This window comes from Trachurus trachurus (assembly GCF_905171665.1).
Source record: "Trachurus trachurus genome assembly, chromosome: 6".
NCBI classification, from domain to species: domain Eukaryota; kingdom Metazoa; phylum Chordata; class Actinopteri; order Carangiformes; family Carangidae; genus Trachurus; species Trachurus trachurus.
Genome location: NC_139897.1, coordinates 33,013,921 through 33,032,452, shown reverse-complemented (window position 1 = coordinate 33,032,452; position 18,532 = coordinate 33,013,921). Strand labels below are relative to the sequence as shown.

The window sequence follows — 18,532 nt, the reverse complement described above, 5'->3', positions numbered from 1 at the left end:
ACCTCACATGTTTGTTGGATGGAGCCACAGGTGGAGCTGACAGGTGAAGAGGCGGAGTCACTGCGTCTGTGTTGAAGCAGCAGCAGCTTCTCATGAATATTAATGAGCTGTTTTCTCTCTATGTGACTGTTTAACCTGCTTCCTGTTGCTTCAGCTGTTTGACTTTGATTTTCTAAACTTGTTCTTTCTGAAGCTTCTTCAGCTCTGAACAGATGATGAGACACTGAACGCTGTCAACAAGGAGCTTTGTCCTCAACTCACTGCTTTTATTCTTTATTCAGATTGAAGGACTGCAGTTTGTCAGAGATCAGCTGTTCTTCTCTGGGCTCAGCTCTGAAGTCCAACCCCTTCCACCTGAGACACCTGGACCTGAGCTGGAACAAGAAGCTGCGGGATTCAGGAGTGAAGGGTCTGAGTGGTTTTCTGGAGAGTCCAGACTGTAGACTGGAGACTCTGAGGTCAGTTCACTGACTGTTACTGTTGTGGATCTTAGATCTTTGATCTACAACTGAACCTGATTGATCTTCACTCAGAACTTGAATCATTGACTTTGATGTCATGAATGAAGGACATTTGAAATAGTTGTTGTCTCATGTTTCCAGTTGTTCTTCTCTCACACTGACAATGACTCTTCACTTTCAGCTCATTTCACTCAGTCTCATCAATAATCAATGATCTTATCACTGCAAGTGTGTGTGTGTGTGTGTGTGTGTGTGTGTGTGTGTGTGTGTGTGTGTGTGTGTGTGTGTGTGTGTGTGTGTGTTGTAGTCAGTGTTTAGTCCAACAGGTATTGATCAGATATTGATTGTATATTGATCGACTGATCTGAGGTCAGTAGCAGCTGATGAATCTGTGCTGACATGTGGATGATGTGTGTAGAAGGCCACATGATGATGATCCACAACAACACAAGGACAAAGTCCCTCCACTCATTTACACATTGATCATTGATCAGGACACATCTGATCAATCATCAATCATTTCATCTTCTTATTTTATTCTTTATTCAGATTGGAGGACTGCAGTTTGTCAGAGATCAGCTGTTCTTCTCTGGTCTCAGCTCTGAAGTCCAACCCCTCCCACCTGAGACTCCTGGACCTGAGCAGAAACACGCTGCAGGATTCAGGAGTGAAGGATCTGAGTGGTTTTCTGGAGAGTCCAGACTGTAGACTGGAGACTCTGAGGTCAGACTCTGTTTTATTTCTGTGCTCAGATGAATGTGATGTGAAAGTTGTGTTGATACTGAGCTGCAGACATGAGGCAGATATTCTACTGATCCACACTGAGGCTGTAGGACAGGGTAGGCTGGCGCTCACAGACCAAGACCAGGGGCCTCATGTATCAATACTTGCGTGGATTTCATACTGAAACATGGCGTACGCCAAAATCCAGAAACTGTCGTACGCACAAAAAAAATCAGATGTATCAAAGTGTGCGTACGCATGGATCTGAGCACACATGTAGAAGTGCCTAACTCCTCCCTGTCCACGCCTCCATTTAAATATACAAATACATGTAAATAAGGCCTGCACCAAAGATTCTCTTCTCTTCACGGTCATATAACACCATGAAAAACTGTGAGGAAGAGCAATTTAACAAAATTTGAGTTGAAGGTGCTCCTTGATAAAGTTGAGCCGCGTAAACTTTTTTTTTTTTTTCTTTCCTCCGGCACCATCACAAAGGGGAGTGGGAGAGTGTGTGTGTGATATAAAGGTGAATGTGACGCGGACAACCGCTGTCATCCCAAATGAAAGCAGACAATGTACTCAATAATTAAATTATGTGAAATGGATTTATGATTTTCATTTTCCTTTTTTTAAACACAGATCGCGTAGTAAATAAATGCAGAAGTGCGCCAGGGAGGCTGATAAAGACACATGTCCAACTTTACGCATGTGTTTATTGACATTAAGTACTTCACGCAGCGTGTGTAGTTAACCAGCAAAAAAAGAAAGTCACTGACAGTGTGATATCTGGGCGGACGTGCTCAGTGTGCATCGGGGGTTATAGGACAATTAAACAAATACATTTACTTTGCAATGCAAGCCTGTAATCTGTTCCCAACTATGCTGAATGAATGAATCGTGCGCTGAACCAGCCATCTCGCCTCAATGTTTGTTCATATGTGATGCATCTGTACATTCACTTCACACTGCAGTATCTGCAATATCTTAAAACTAAAGCTGACGGTACTGCTTTGCGCATGTTTTTATATCCACCTATCTAATTGCAACACGTGGATGGGTTGTTCATAAATGTGTCTCTGATGTGCACATTACTCTGAGGAATAATTGTTTTCACAATATTAACAGTTTCCCAGCTTCACCTCTAAGTGTCGCCAAAGGAACAATAGCTGTAGAAACGTGCGTACGCCAGCTATGGAGTTGGCGTGGGGCACCGCACTTTTCCATGGTTATTTCACTTTTGATACATCTGAACGTTGGCGTGGAAAATGACGTACGCCACTTTTTCGTGCGTACGCAACATTGATATATGAGGCCCCAGGGCTGTGGGGGGTTGGCACCTCAGACAGATCATCACACAAAAACCTCACAACAAACAGATTCATGCACAATGGTTTACACAGATCCAAGTCTTCAACATGTGCAACACCTTTAGCTCAGGTGGTTGGTCTCCGTCAGATAAAAGCTGCTGTTTTTCTTCAGATGAAAGCTCATTAAGGTGTTCACCTCTCCAGTGGAGCATCACTGCAGCTGAATTAGCTGCTAAACTGCTGGACGCTAAAAAGCCAGAGGACACGTCTGTGTGTTGACCATTCACCAAGGCAATGTGAACAGAAGTGCAGCTCAGACATGGTGCAGTTAAAGGGCAACTTCGGTTTTTTTCAACCTTGGCCCTGTTTTCATATGTTTCTCTGTGAGTGATGGATAATACTTTTATTGAGGTTGTTCCAGTATTGAGCCAGGCAGGCAGCCTGCAGCCCAGCTAATGCTCTTCCATGGGGCAAGTGGCTCCCGTCAAAGTTTGCCCTATAAACGGGCATTTTTTTCAAACTGACCGGCTCAGATAGTTACAATGAGTGTCTGACAACATACTAGAATGGAGAAATGAATGTATGTCTCTACCTTTAGCACGTCTCTTCTTCTTCTGACTGGCAGTAGTCATCCCCGGTCAAAGTGGTCACAGCAGACCCTGTGGTCGGCACGGCGATGGCGCAGTGCATCGACAGGAGTGTCAGCATCCATTTGTAGCACATCTAGCCATAACTTGTGAAAGCTCTGTGAAAGCTGCGCAAAGAGCAGCCCAACATTTTGTTGTTACAATTTGTAAATTCTCCGGTCGTCTCTCTTCACCTCAGTCACACCGGTGTTTTGTTGCGAGTTATCGCGATATTTCAGAACGAGATTTCTGGCGTGGTGAGATTTGGACACAGATCCCAGCAAACAGCGACCTCCAGCTAAAGGTAGAGACTATTACGTTCATTTCTCCTTTCTAGTATGTTGTCGGACACTCATTGTAACTATCTGAGCCTGTCAGCTTGAAAAAAATGCACGTTTATAGGGCGAACTTTGACAGGAGCCACCTGCCCTGTGGAAGAGCGTTAGCTGGGCTGCAGGCTGCCTGCCCGGCTCAATACTGCAGCGACCTTATTTTTTTTTTGTTTAAAGGGACAGTATGGGACTTTATTGGCTTTTTATTGACAAAAATCAAATATCGCTTTCATAAATACGTATTTCACTGAAGTGGAATCGCGCCCGCATACAAACGAGCGCTTTCTCGTACCTTAGAATGAGATGTTACAAGTCGTTACAAACATACAGGGGGGGGTTCACCGAACCTTCTCTGCCATGTTGAATTGCCATGTTTTACGTTCAGTGTCACCGTGGCCGTCAGTAACCACAAACTCGGGCCGCCGGAGCTTCTCGGCTCGGGGAGAAAGTTTTCCAGACAGCGCCTGTTAAAACTGTCACCACCGTGTAGCTAGTGTGAGGAAGGACGGGGGCACTGGTGTTGCCTTCAGGTGCAGTCAGACACCTGAATGACGCCGTGAGTGACGCCGTCGGCAAACCGACCGGATGTTATTTTACTCGACGAGAGAAAGCCGGTAAAACGTGGGTCAGGTAAACAATACGACATCACCATGACAACATATTGTCACGCCTGTATTGTTTTGCCTCGTGCTGGCGGACCGTTTGTTTACATAGAGGCTTGTTTATCCTGATACATGCAGCGTGTGTTGTTTTTCTGACTTCTGCCCGAGTTTACGTAAACGCAACAGCAAGAATACGTGCCGACATGCAACCGCACCGCTAGATGGGGGTAAATGTCCCATACTGTCCCTTTAACTTTTTTTTTAATTTTTGATTTACATTGACAGCAAGACAAGCTCATCAGAAAAATAACACAAACTTACAGCCTTCCGCTGTCACGAACAACAACATACAACACAAAATAATACTATATAATATAATAAAAACCAAAAACACAAATACATGTAAAAGACAGGAAAGAGAAAAAAAAAATTTGTGAGAGTGTGTGTGGGGGTGTTATCTTAATATACACCAACACTTATTATTGATGGCCACTCGCATCCAAAAAACATACTCAGGGGGGTCCACTCTTTAACAAATTCATCTAAGGTTCCTTGCACCACATGAGATAGTCTTTCATAAGGAACAATTGATAGCAGTTTCTCATACCACATTGCTAACGTAGGTGGGTGCTCGTCAAGCCAAGCATTCAGAATTGACAGACGTGCGGCATACAACATAATATTCAACAATTTACCCGTTTGACCAGACAAAGACAAAAGATCGATACCAAGAATACACTGTTTAGGATCCATCATCCATTACCATTTTAATGCCAAGGAACTTCTCTATCTCTGTTTGGACAGTAGACCAGAATATTTTAATCAATGGACATGACCACATTAAAAGAAAGTAAGTGCCTGGTTGTTTTTGACACTTCTTGCATGCTACCGAACATGAGTCATCATATTTACTACGTATTTCAGGAGTCATATGCAGTTTGTTAATTATCTTATATTGTACATCATGTGATTTGTCTGATCTAGTAATTTTCTTGGCATTATTTAACACCTTACGCCAGGGCTGGTCATCTAGGTGAGCACCAAGGTCTTTTTCCCAACTATTTTTGATATTAATTATAGTCCCATCATTCGTAAGCAACTGATCGTATATATAAGTGTAACCCCTCTTGTTCGGTATCATGGGTAGAAGAATCGACACCACACAGGTACAGTCAGGTTCAAGGCGTTTACTGACAAAACAGAAAAAGCTGATGGTTACTTCCTTCAACACACAGCTCCTGCCCCCGGTCACACAGCGGACAAACACAGAAGGGGCGAGCAAACGCTTTTGATCGTATAGTGGGTTTTCTACAATAAATATATTTAAAAACAATAATCCATTAATTATTTTCTAACAACGACAACAACAACAACCATGAACCTATTCTAAACAGAGAAAAGAAAATACACACACATACACGTTTACATGCGTTAACATGCCGAGGCCAAACAAAACGATACTTTGTAGTGTACACAAAATGTAAACATACCTGACAAAACAGAAAAAGCTGATGGTTACTTCCTTCAACACACAGCTCCTGCCCCCTAAACATTACATAAAATACAATAAATAAACGTAAACAAACTGAAACCATATGAAATGAACGGTGAACAGCTGACCGTTACAGTACGACTGACTGTAACGGCTGAAATGATAAACATTGATATAACACACAAAATAAAAGATGACAACACTTAAAAACCATTACAAAATGTGACAAAATCAATCCCAAAACGTATTATGTAAAGTTTTTCCTCAAATTTTGATTAAAAAAATGATAATCAATAAAAACACACGGAGCTGTTTACAGTACGTACCGGTCACACAGCGGACAAACACAGAAGGGGACGAGCGAACGCTTTACCGTTGCTAAGCAACCACCAGCTGTTAAAATAAATAACAGAAAAGGCCTCGCATGGAAATAAAATAAAAGCCAGCAGCACAATAACTTGCTTGACCAAACAAACAAACAAATTTTGACGAACTTCATATCTATTTACAACCCTGTTACATTCTCCTCCCCTGAATTCGGCAAAATTACAATACATACACAATGCATGTGGGGAAACATATAAAATAACATTTTCAATATGTCAAATGAGTCCCACCATATCTCTTAAGTGACACTTTGAATGAATAACACACATACAACTAAATGTGCCCTGTCAAACCATAAGGCTGTTCAATGAAGAACTCAGGAGGGTAGTGCAGCGCTTATCACAAACCCATCACAGATGACATAAAAAGTGCCTGAATACACTTCTCGTTTTCAATTCAAACTCAAACTAATCTACAATATTATGACTCAGAGATATGGGACAAAGAAAAACATAAAAAAAAACATTCAACCGTTCACTGGGGAGGAGGTCTAACAAATTACACTGTGTTCACACTAAACAAAGAATTTGCCCATGTTCTCAGCTTATTAGTCTGTGTGTGCAGTGTCTGGGTGTTCATAGTTTGGATAAACCTATTGACAGGTCTGACAACACGGCCAGCTCTAGTCCTGGTAGTAGTAACAGTCTCAGGACATAGGTCATGCACAGCTGTCTGAGAAGTGTGAACTGGGTCACTCAGGAGGACACCTCTAACTGAAGATGAATCATCTGCATTCACATCTTCACAGATATTATCAGTTGCACAGGTATCTGGAGTTGGTACTAGAACTTTGGGCAGATGATGTGTGTGCACCAGAGGAATCTGGGAGACCCAGTGCTGGGTGCGGGCAGTATGATCCACTGTACAGTCAGGTGTGAGTTGCTCACTGGAGAGATTCACATCTTCATTCTCATCTGAAGCACGGGAGGGAGTGAGAGAGGCACAGTCAGGTTGTGAGTGTTGCTCAGAGAGATCCACAGCGTGATTTTCATCTGAAGCAGATCAGAGAGGCACTTTCAGCAGCTTCAGGCAGGACTGGCAGGAAGTTTACACATAGCAGTAAATTACGATGGACAACTTTTGTCTGGCCTGAGATGGGATGGCGGACCTCAAAGGTGTGGGTCTGAGGATTGCTGCTGACCACGGTGTAGACCACATCTCCCCATCTGTCTGCCAGTTTTCTTCGACCTCTCTCACCTTGTTTGCTAAGAGAACTCTGTCGCCAGTTTCAATCTCCACTCCTTTGACTCTCCTGTTGTATATTTTGGCCTGCCGCTTTTGCTCATCACTGGTATGTTTCTCTGCCGTCATTATGGCTTCATGGAGATCTTTTCTCAGCTCTTCAATGTACTGTGGGAATGAAACTTCACTGTCGTCTCTCAGAGCAGATTTGAACAGGACGTCGACAGGTAGGCGGGGGACTCGGCCAAACATAAGATAGAAAGGTGGAAATCCAGTAGTCTCATGGATGGTGCTGTTGTACATGAATGTCAAGGTGTGCAGCATTTGAGGCCAAACATGTTTTGCTCGTGGTGGGAGAGTTCTGATCATATTTCCCAACGTGCGGTTGAAGCGCTCAGCTGATCCGTTTCCCATTGGATGATAGGCCGTAGTGTGGGACTTTTTTACACCAGAAACCTGAAGGAGGGCTGCTATCAACTCACTCTCAAAGTTGGCACCTTGATCTGAGTGTATTCTTTCAGGGAATCCATAATAGCAGAAGAAGTTATCCCACAGTTTCCGTGCTACTTGTTTGGCTGTCTGGTCAGGGCAGTAGAAAGCATGTGCCAGCTTGGTGAAGTGGTCTGTCACGACCAACACATCAAGAGGGCGGTTCTTGGAATCTTCTGCTGTCCAAAAGTCTATGCATACTAATTCTAATGGTGCTGTTGTCTTTATGCTCTCCAGTGGTGCACGGCCATCTGGCTCTGGTGTTTTGCCTACTACACATCTGGCACAGCGCTTAACGTGATCTCTTGTATCCCTCTCCATAGAACTCCAGTAGAACCGTTGTTTCACGAGAGAGAAGGTTCTGTCTTGACCTTGGTGACCTGCTTCGTCATGACAACCATGTAAAGCATCCTCTCTTAGTGACGAAGGGACGATGTACTGATGTCTCCTCTTCCTGGTGACTGGATCTTTAGACACACGGTACAGGATACCATCTTCTATCACCAATTTTTCCCACTGCCTCATTAGTCTCAAAGCGCCCACAGTTTCTTTGGCCCTCTCTCTTCTTGATGGTCTACGATGCCGTTCAACGTAGAATATCACTCTTGCTAGGTCAGCGTCTTCCTGCTGTCTTTCTCTGAGATTTTGCTTGGAGATAGATGGCAACACGTCTTGGCCAGTGGACATCACACTCTGGACATGGTCAACCAGCACTGTAGATCTTATTCTCACAGCTGTATCCCAGTCATTATGACAGTCTAGGAGAGCTGACACCTCTTCTGCAGACAGGGAGCTGACTGATGGAGCTGACTTCTCAGGCGTTGCCACTTTGCCTTTCCTTGAAGTTTTCTGGACAGCTTGACGGACATTTGACCACCTGAAGACCTCTTGAATATCTCCTCCAGACAGGCTCTCAGACTCCTTTAACAGACATGTGTATGGCTCACTGATTAGACGCTCACTGATTCTCTTCCCTGCAAACGGCTGTCGACTAAGGGCGTCTGCAACAACATTTTTTGGCCCAGGGACATATTTGATGTCAAACTCATAGGCAGCTAGCTTTGCCACCCAGCGTTGCTCACATGCATCTAATTTTGGTTTGGTGAGGATATGGGCAAGGGGGTTGTTGTCTGTCCAAGCGGTGAAAAGATGACCTTTTAGCCAATGACTGAATTTCTCACAGACAGCCCATTTCAGTGCCAGGAACTCTAATCGGTGAGCAGGGTAATTACTCTGAGCTTTGTTCAAGGTCTTACTAGCAAAGGCTATGGGACGAGCCCGCTTATCACCTGGAGTAACTTGGGATAGTACAGCACCTAAGCCATCAGATGAAGCATCGGTGGAGAGGATGAATGGCTTGGAGAAGTCGGGGTGAGCTAGTATGACATTATTGAGCAGGGCATATTTAAGGTTTTGTAGAGCTTGGTTACATTCAGGGGTCCAGTCTGCAGCAGTCAGCTTTTTGTAAGTACCCACACGCTTACGACCTCTGCCTTTGTTTGTCTTGTTTTTCTTTGTTTCAGATGTCAACGCGAAGAGAGGCTTTGCCACAGTAGAGCAGTTTGGAATGAAGCGTTGGTACCACATGACTAGGCCCAGGAAGGACTTGATTTTCTTAGGGCATGGTGTTTGGCCATCAGGAAACATTAAGTCTGTCTAAGACACCTTGGTTATGGCTTCTACTTTGGCAGGGTCTGTTGACACACCACTGCTATCAATGACGTGGCCCAGGAAATGGACTGAGCTGCGCAGCAGGTGGCACTTCTTGGGGGCCAGCTTAAGGTTGTGTGCACGCAACCGCTCAAAGACCATCTCTAGCCTCTTTACAGCCTCCTCTTCACTAGGTGCGAAAACCAGCAGGTCATCGAGATAACACAGCAAGCTCATGAAGTTCTGATCTCCAAAAATCATCATCATCATGCGCATGAAGCTTGCCGGGCTGTTACACAGTCCTTGAGGTAGTCTGTTATACTCATGAAGGCCAACAGGTGAGGAAAAGGCAGTGAACTTCTTGTGCTCTTCGTGTAGGGGAATGTTGTAGAACCCAGATGTGAGGTCCATAGTGCTGAACAGTGCATTACCTCCCAGAGCAGCAAGGCAGTCTGCCTGATGAGGAAGAGGGTGGGCGTCTTTCACTGTACGAGCATTGAGCCAGCGGAAGTCGGTGCAGATGCGCAGTTCTCCATTTCTCTTCCAGACCAAGACGAGTGGTGAAGCAAACTCACTACATGACTTTCTGATGATGCCCTTCTCTTCCATTTCATTCAGTGTCATGCGTAGCTTGTGGTAGTGAGCTGGCGGCACACGCCTGTAAGGGAGTTTGAAAGGTCTCTCATCCACTAAGTGGATTTTGTGAACAAAGTCCTTCACTTCACCGCAGTCTAGTCTGTGCTTTGAGAAGATGTCAGAATATTGTAGAACAAGCTTGCACATTTCTTTTTTACAGCTATCTGACACCTCACAGGAATCAAGATCCAAGTCACTCAAGCCGCATTTTGTCAGGGCTTCAGCCATGTCAGACAAATCTGAAGTCTGTTCAGCTGTAACATGTAGACTGTTAGACTTCAGATATGAACTGTCATTGAGCTGGAGTTCCTCAGCAGCCAGGCATGGGTACACATCAGCCAACTTTGCATTTCTCTTGATTGTGATTGATTTATCTGTGCGGTTTATGACTTTCATCGGGACCCATCCATCACCCCACAGTGGAGTCACGACTCTGCCAACAAGAACATTTCTTGGGATGGAACGAGACTGTGTTGGCTCAACAACCACAGTGCAGCCTGGGGCCCCACGTGACTTTTCTGGGAGCTTCCCCCACACCAGGTGTTCATGTCCAGGCAAGAGTGTTACAGCGCTGGTGAGTTTGACTGTGCCCACGATGTCAGGCTCATCTTCACCTTTCCACCGATGAACACCGGCAAGCATGGCAAGGAAGTCATCATGCCCTCCAGTGTTAGGACCAGTCATTTCAGAAATAATTTCCCAGTATTTGTCTGATTCTTTGAGTTTACGTGTCAGATACTTAATTACATTTGTCCCTATGATGAGCTCATCCACTTGACCAGGAACAACTAATGTGGGCACAGACACTGTACATCCATAAACTTCAAACTGCAGCTCACAGACTCTCTTTGGACGGACTCTCTGTCCTCCACATCCAATTAGAACAATATCTAAATCTTGCTCAACATCACTGCTCAAGGTGCCTGCAGCAATGAGTTTTTCTTCCACACCCTCACTCACAGAACATGCCATAGAACCTGTGTCTAACATAGCAGTTACGGTTACACATTCACTAATAACTACAGGTGTGTAAAACAAACTATCACTGCCATTTAAACGCTGTGTGCTCTGGAGGATGACTGTCTTATGGCTGGGAAGACTCTCACACACTGACTCATATACTGACTGTAAATCATCACTGAGGGAATTCTCACTAAGGTCCACATTGTCCCTCTCAAAATGTGGCCTGTTTAGTTTTCCTGGTGGGGAGGGGGGGCTGGGGTAGACTGAGCCACAGAGGGTGACATGTTAGGGCACTGAAGTTTCATGTGGCCAGGCTGGTGACACAGGAAACACAAGCGATGCATCTGGCAGTGGGCGATGGTAGAGTGAGAATTGTCATTGCAGATACTGCAGCCTCTAGGCCCTGGGACCCTCCTTCTCTGGAATGAGTGACTGTGGCCTCGGGGGACAGCAGGCCTTGGAGAAGCAGACAGACTACTCAATACAGCACCAAGCATCTCAGCCATCTTATCCATACTGTTCTGTATTGCAGTCAGTTCCACACTTTGCTGGTGTTGGCTCACATTCTGCTTGTGTGAATGTAACATAACTTCAGGCTCAGTTCTCCCTACTTCCTGTGTGTCATTGCTCACTACTGCCACAGCTTGTCTGGAGTGGCGTTCTGCTGCAGGTTTACTCTGTCTGGATTTCAACTCTCTGTGATATTCATCAATCCTCTCTTGGACCTCTTTAGCTGTCCAGCTGTCGGCTAGTTTGCTTTTGAATACAACTGACAGTGAAGGTTCGTTGCAGTGTCTCACAAACATCATAGCGACCTCTTTGTTGATGTTCCCCATGCTCTTTCTTTGACGTTGGAGACATTCTTCAGCTATATCAGCTGCTTTATTCAGACGGACCCAGTAATCAATGGGACTCTCATGAGCTCTGGGAAGTGTACTGTAAAAGTCGGCGAGAGGCATGCATGAGTAAGACAGGTCACTAAAATGTTGTTTAAGGATGGTATAGATTGCATCAGTTTGCTGTTCAACACTTAGTGATGGGTCACTGCGTATGCCTATTCTCACTACATCTCTGGCTCTTCCCATTAGCTTGGCCATAATCTCATCAGGCTGATTTGTAATGTTAACATTCTTCTTTTTCAGATAAATTGACATCAGATCAACCCATTCAAGCACAGAGCATTTGTCAGTTGCCTCACCACGGAAGATGGGGGGTTCTTTAACATCTGATTTAAGGGCCATGGTGAGCTGTGTGAGATCTACTGTAGCGCCACAAGCTTGTGCACATTTGCCTTCTTTGCTCTGGCTGTTAATTGTTTCTTTGTCTGACAGTAGCCTTGCTGTGACTGAATCTCCTATTTGTTTCCCTAGTTCTGTGATTAAAACACCCAAATGTTTCATTGTGGCGTCTGTTTCACTGGGTTGGGGATGAATTGGGGAAGACGTATAAGGAGTCTGGGCTTCCTGGCCAACCAACAAACTAGCCCCACATTCATGAGTGTTAACAGGAATTCCCCTGCCATAACCTGGAGAACCCATATAACTTAGCAAAGGTGGTGATCTAGTGGATAACATTGCTCCTCTGCCAAAACTGACTCTAGGACGTGTGTCCATGTTCATTAGTTCTGTGTTATCAAGTTGTATATCAGTCTCTTCTGTCATGTCTATTCAAATGTCACAAATATTAAAAAAAAAAAAAAAATTCCCCTTTTTAAAAAACAAACAAATATTTACCAAAATGCACAGAACAGTGTGCTGTATCAAGATAAAACAATTATTTTCTATTTGTTAATCACAATAGCTGATCATAGATTCAAAGCAATGTTCACAAATAAAAATAAAAATAATATAGCAGGATGTTCAAATCACTGTTAAATATGTGTGACAGACAAATATAGTCGCCAACGAAGTTTTAGCTACAGAATAACGCTGGAATAGCTGTGTTAACTCTTTGATTCACAAATCACTGTGTCAACAGTGAAACCTGAATGTCCATGTGGAGTCTGACTGTAACCCACGTCAGATTAGCGGTAGGCTGATCTTCTGAAGTCACGGAGTCACGGCACCAGATGTAACCCCTCTTGTTCGGTATCATGGGTAGAAGAATCGACACCACACAGGTACAGTCAGGTTCAAGGCGTTTACTGACAAAACAGAAAAAGCTGATGGTTACTTCCTTCAACACACAGCTCCTGCCCCCGGTCACACAGCGGACAAACACAGAAGGGGCGAGCAAACGCTTTTGATCGTATAGTGGGTTTTCTACAATAAATATATTTAAAAACAATAATCCATTAATTATTTTCTAACAACGACAACAACAACAACCATGAACCTATTCTAAACAGAGAAAAGAAAATACACACACATACACGTTTACATGCGTTAACATGCCGAGGCCAAACAAAACGATACTTTGTAGTGTACACAAAATGTAAACATACCTGACAAAACAGAAAAAGCTGATGGTTACTTCCTTCAACACACAGCTCCTGCCCCCTAAACATTACATAAAATACAATAAATAAACGTAAACAAACTGAAACCATATGAAATGAACGGTGAACAGCTGACCGTTACAGTACGACTGACTGTAACGGCTGAAATGATAAACATTGATATAACACACAAAATAAAAGATGACAACACTTAAAAACCATTACAAAATGTGACAAAATCAATCCCAAAACGTATTATGTAAAGTTTTTCCTCAAATTTTGATTAAAAAAATGATAATCAATAAAAACACACGGAGCTGTTTACAGTACGTACCGGTCACACAGCGGACAAACACAGAAGGGGACGAGCGAACGCTTTACCGTTGCTAAGCAACCACCAGCTGTTAAAATAAATAACAGAAAAGGCCTCGCATGGAAATAAAATAAAAGCCAGCAGCACAATAACTTGCTTGACCAAACAAACAAACAAATTTTGACGAACTTCATATCTATTTACAACCCTGTTACATAAGTAATCACTTTCTTATTAATTGTTGCTGCTTTCATGATGAGACTATCAAGAATATTCAGCTTACTACCACTTTTGTAATATGAAATTGAGTTTAAATAACTCTTCATTTGTAAGTAACGATAAAGTTGAGTTCGAGAAAGCTTAAAGGGACAACGAGGAGTTTTGGAAAAGCGAAGCGTTTTCACACTACATTTATGAGCCTCCGCGCGCACCGTACATTTCTTTGACCGGCGCAAGACGGACTCATGTTTTCATTCATCAATAATTAAAGTCAGAGGTTCAAAGAGGTTCACATACCGTCGTAGTTCCGACCATAAACGGCGATTCTGCGGCGTTATTCTCATAACTCGCCACGAAGGAAACGCTGGTCGGCTCGACCAGCATTTCCGCCACCACTAATAATAACAAAATAACGATAGAGACAGAACGATATATTTATCGAAAATGGGCCCATTAACAAGTGTGGGTAGCGGAGATTCATCCACATTAACGTGAGACTTTTTTATAACCGAATAGAAACTCCTCGTTGTCCCTTTAAACTCTTCTTGCAGTTGCTGAAAATACTTTAGTGCACCACCTATATACATCATATCACCAATTTCTGTAATACCAGCGGTCTTCCGATCTCTGAATCCCACATCTACACGAGAATTTTCAAAGTCAGGATTATTCGCAATGGGTGCTAAGAATGAATATTGATTTAAACCAAGGTATTTACGTAATCCTTGATTTTAATCAAGGATTGAGGCATTATCATGGCAGACAGAGTGTAGAATATTCCTCAGTCCAATAGGCCTTTTGTAAACCATCTAATAAGAGTGATCTCAAAATAAATCTCTCCACACTGAAAATAAAAAGAACAAAAACACAAAAAACTAACAAACAAACAAGAAACAAAAATTGGCCAGCAGCAGCGACCTTAACTCATTGGCTGCCAGCCATTTTCAGAGCAGAGAGCCCCATACTGCCAGCCGTTTTAGAGCATTTTGAACGACCACAGAATATTGTGTTCTATGACTATGTAAACACCAAAACTACCACGAGAAAGAGTAGACTCTCTTCATTCAATAGGGAAAAAAAGGTTGTTTCCGTTGTTGTTGTTACGTCCATATAGGCTGTTGTGCAGCTGCTGCAGCGGTGTGTGTGTGTGTGTCTCAGGTTACAGGTAGAGCGGCGGGGGGCATGACATCATCGGTTCAGAAAAAAGCCGTATTGGCCGTCCAGACGAAAACGCTGGGGCGGCGTTTTCAAATTGTCCCACTCTGGGACCCGTTTTCAAAAAATACCGTTTTCACCCCGGAAAACGCCGTTTTCGTGTGGACGCGAGGCCAATCCGATAAAGTATTTATCCGGATTAAAAAAAAACAGATTCGTGTGGACGGGGCCTGTGTTGAAGCAGCAGCAGCTTCTCATGAATATTAATGAGCTGTTTTCTCTCTATGTGACTGTTTAACCTGCTTCCTGTTGCTTCAGCTGTTGGACTTTGATTTTCTAAACTTGTTCTTTCTGAAGCTTCTTCAGCTCTGAACAGATGATGAGACACTGAACGCTGTCAACAAGGAGCTTTGTCCTCAACTCACTGATTTTATTCTTTATTCAGATTGGAGCTCTGCGGTTTGTCAGAGATCAGCTGTTCTTCTCTGGTCTCAGCTCTGAAGTCCAACCCCTCCGACCTGAGAGAACTGGACCTGAGCAGAAACGAGCTGCAGGATTCAGGAGTGAAGGGTCTGAGTGGTTTTCTGGAGAGTCCAGACTGTAGACTGGAGACTCTGAGGTCAGTTCACTGACTGTTACTGTTGTAGATCTTAGATCTTTGATCCACAACTGAACCTGATTGATCTTCACTCAGAACTTGAATCATTGACTTTGATGTCATGAATGACGTTTGAAATAGTTGTTGTCTCATGTTTCCAGTTGTTCTTCTCTCACACTGACAATGACTCTTCACTTTCAGCTCATTTCACTCAGTCTGATCAATAATCAATGATCTGATCGATTCGTGTGTGTGTGTGTGTGTGTGTGTGTGTGTGTGTGTGTGTGTGTGTGTGTGTGTGTGTGTGTGTGTGTGTGTGTGTGTGTGTGTGTGTGTGTGTGTGTGTGTGATCTTCATTTCATCTTCTTCTTTTATTCTTTATTCAGATTGGGGCGCTGCAGTTTGTCAGACATCAGCTGTTCTTCTCTGGTCTCAGCTCTGAAGTCCAACCCCTCCCACCTGAGACACCTGGACCTGAGAGGATACTACAACAACCTGAGCTCTTCAGCTCTGCAACAGCTTCATGATCTTGTGAAGAGTCCAGACTTTCGACTGGAGACTCTGGAGTGAGTCTGATCTGTAGCTGTTTCCACAGCTGATGAGACTGTGGGAGTGAAATAAAGTGTAAAGTGCAGCAGGTGAACCTGTCAGGATGTGACATCACATATGACATCATCTATGACATGACAGACTCAGAAAACGCTGCAGCAGCTTCAATGTGTCAATCATCAGTGATCCAGTCACAGGTAAAGGTGTTGAGTCAAACAGGAACAATGAGCTTCACCTGTCACCAAGTACAGGAAGTACTTTTACTCCAGTAACTCCTAACTAAATACTTTCACTGTGATACTATAGAAACGTTTACTCTGTTCCTATATTATAGTATTCACTGTGATACCTTGTAAGAAGTATTTTTACTGCGATGCTGTATCTACAGAAACTACTCTTATTGTTCTACTTTAAATACATGAGTTATTTTTGTTGTGTTACTGTTAGTACAGGGAGTACTTTTACTTTAGTACTGTAAATAAAGGATACCTTATATAAAGTACTTTAACTCTGATACTGTATCTACAGGAAATACCTTTATTTTTATATTATTACATATGGCTCATTAAGTAGTTTTACTGTGTTACAGTAACTACAGTGAAGAACTGTTTACTTCGGTACTATTAATACAGTAAGTGTTTATAATATTGTAACTACAGGAAGTACTTTTGCTGTGGAACTTTAAGTACTGTGAAGTAAAAATATCACTAACTTTTCTCTCCAAAAGAAAGAAAAACAAACATCTCTTATCAAAACTTTATTGACACAAACTCTAAACTGAAAAAGCACATTACAATGTTATTACATTAGCAATGTTACATCTCATATTGTCTCTGCACAAAGACAACAAAGAGCTTTTTAACTGTGAAAACAGTTCAACCTGTTCAAGAGTTGTGTTTGGGCAACACGGCCACACAACAGGAGAAACACTGAAATAGTTTATTCTTGTCCACATCAGAGTGAAGTTATTAACTTTACTGATTATCCATCTGATTATCTGTCCTGCTGCGAGCGCTCAGCTTCTTTCAGTGGCCTCCATAGACTGTAGAGAGAAGTAAAACATCCCATAATGAGCTCCTGACGCTGGGCTCAACAGGTGAGGAGCAAATTCCCTCAGCTGAACATCTGTAGGAGGAGACGCTCAGAGAGAAAGTCAGGAGGAGGAGGAGGAGGAGAAGGAGGAGGAGAAGGGGGAAGAGTAGGTGGAGGAGGACAAGGAAGAGGAGGGGGAGGAGGAGAAGGAAGAGGAGGGGGTGGAAGTGGAGGAGGGAGGAGGGGGAGGAGAAAGAGGAGGAGGAAGCGGAAGAGGAGAAAGAGGAGGGAGAAGAGGAGGGAGGAGGTGGAGGAAGACGAGAGAGGAGGGCGGGGAGGAGGGAGAAGAGGAGGGAGGAGGGGGAGAAGGAGGAGGAGGAAGAGGAGTAGGAAGCGGAAGAGGAGGGAGGAGGAGGAAGAGGAGAAAGAGGAGGAGGGAGAAGAGGAGGGAGGAGGAGGAGGGAGGAGGTGGAGGAGGAAGAGGAGAAAGAGGAGGAGGTAGAAGAGGAGGGAGGAGGAGGAGAAGGAGGAGGAGGAAGCGGAAGAGGAGGGAGGAGGTGGAGGAGAAAGAAGATGAGGAGGAGGTGGTAGAAGAGGAGGGAGGAGGAGGAGGAGGAAGAGGAGAAAGAGGAGGGAGGAGGTGGAGGAGGAGGGGGAGAAGGAAGAGGAGTGATGAGGTGGAAGAGGAGGTGGATGAAGAGGAGGGAGGAGGAGGAAGAGAAGGACAAAGAGGAGAAGGAGAAAGCGGAGGAGGAGGGAGAAGAGGAGGTGGAGGAGGAGAAGGAGGAGGAGGAAAAGAAGAAAGAGGAGGGAGAAGAGGACGGAGGAGGTGGAGGAGGAGGAGGGAGAAGAGGAGGGAGGAGGGGGAGAAGGAGGAGGAGGAAGAGGAGAAAGAGGAGGGAAGAGGGGGAGGAGGTTGAGGAGGAGGAGGAGGGAGGAGGAGGAAGAGGAGAAAGAGGAGGGCGAGGAGGAGGGAGAAGAGGAGGGAGGAGGGGGAGGAGGAAGAGGAGGGAGGAGGAGGGAGAAGAGGAGGCAGGAGGGGGAGGAGGAAGAGGAGGGGGAGAAGGAGGAGGGAGAAGAGGAGGAGGAAGGAGAAGAGGAGGGAGGAGGGGGAGGAGGAAGAGGAGAAAGAGGAGGGCGAGGAGGAGGAGGAAGAGCAGGAGGAGGAGGAGGAGGAAGAAGAGGAGGAGGGAGAAGAGGAGGGAGGAGGAGGAAGCAGAGAAAGAGGAGGGAGAAGAAGAGGGAGGAGAGGGAGGAGGAAGAGGAGGGAGAAGAGGAGGGAGGTGGAGGGAGAAGAGGAGGCAGGAGGGGGAGGAGGAAGAGGAGGGGGAGAAGGAGGAGAAAGAAGATGAGAAGGAGGTGGAGGAGGAGGACGA

At 44.4% G+C, this 18,532-nt stretch overlaps 2 protein-coding genes across 2 annotated transcripts in view; both read left to right on the top strand.

Annotated features, from left to right (window-relative positions):
• Positions 1-16,202, top strand: part of LOC310987541 (NACHT, LRR and PYD domains-containing protein 3-like) — a 136,013-nt gene extending 119,811 nt beyond the window's left edge. The window contains exons 14-16 of the mRNA XM_083973849.1: positions 1,011-1,184; positions 15,423-15,596; positions 15,962-16,202. Coding sequence (XP_083829975.1) covers positions 1,011-1,184; positions 15,423-15,596; positions 15,962-16,145 — 532 coding nt within the window. The 3' untranslated portion in view covers positions 16,146-16,202. The remainder of the gene's footprint in view (positions 1-1,010; positions 1,185-15,422; positions 15,597-15,961) is intronic.
• LOC310987961 (uncharacterized protein) overlaps positions 1-18,532 on the top strand; it is a gene marked incomplete at its 3' end in the record, with an annotated part of 132,801 nt that overhangs the window by 25,493 nt on the left and 88,776 nt on the right. The window lies entirely within an intron of this gene.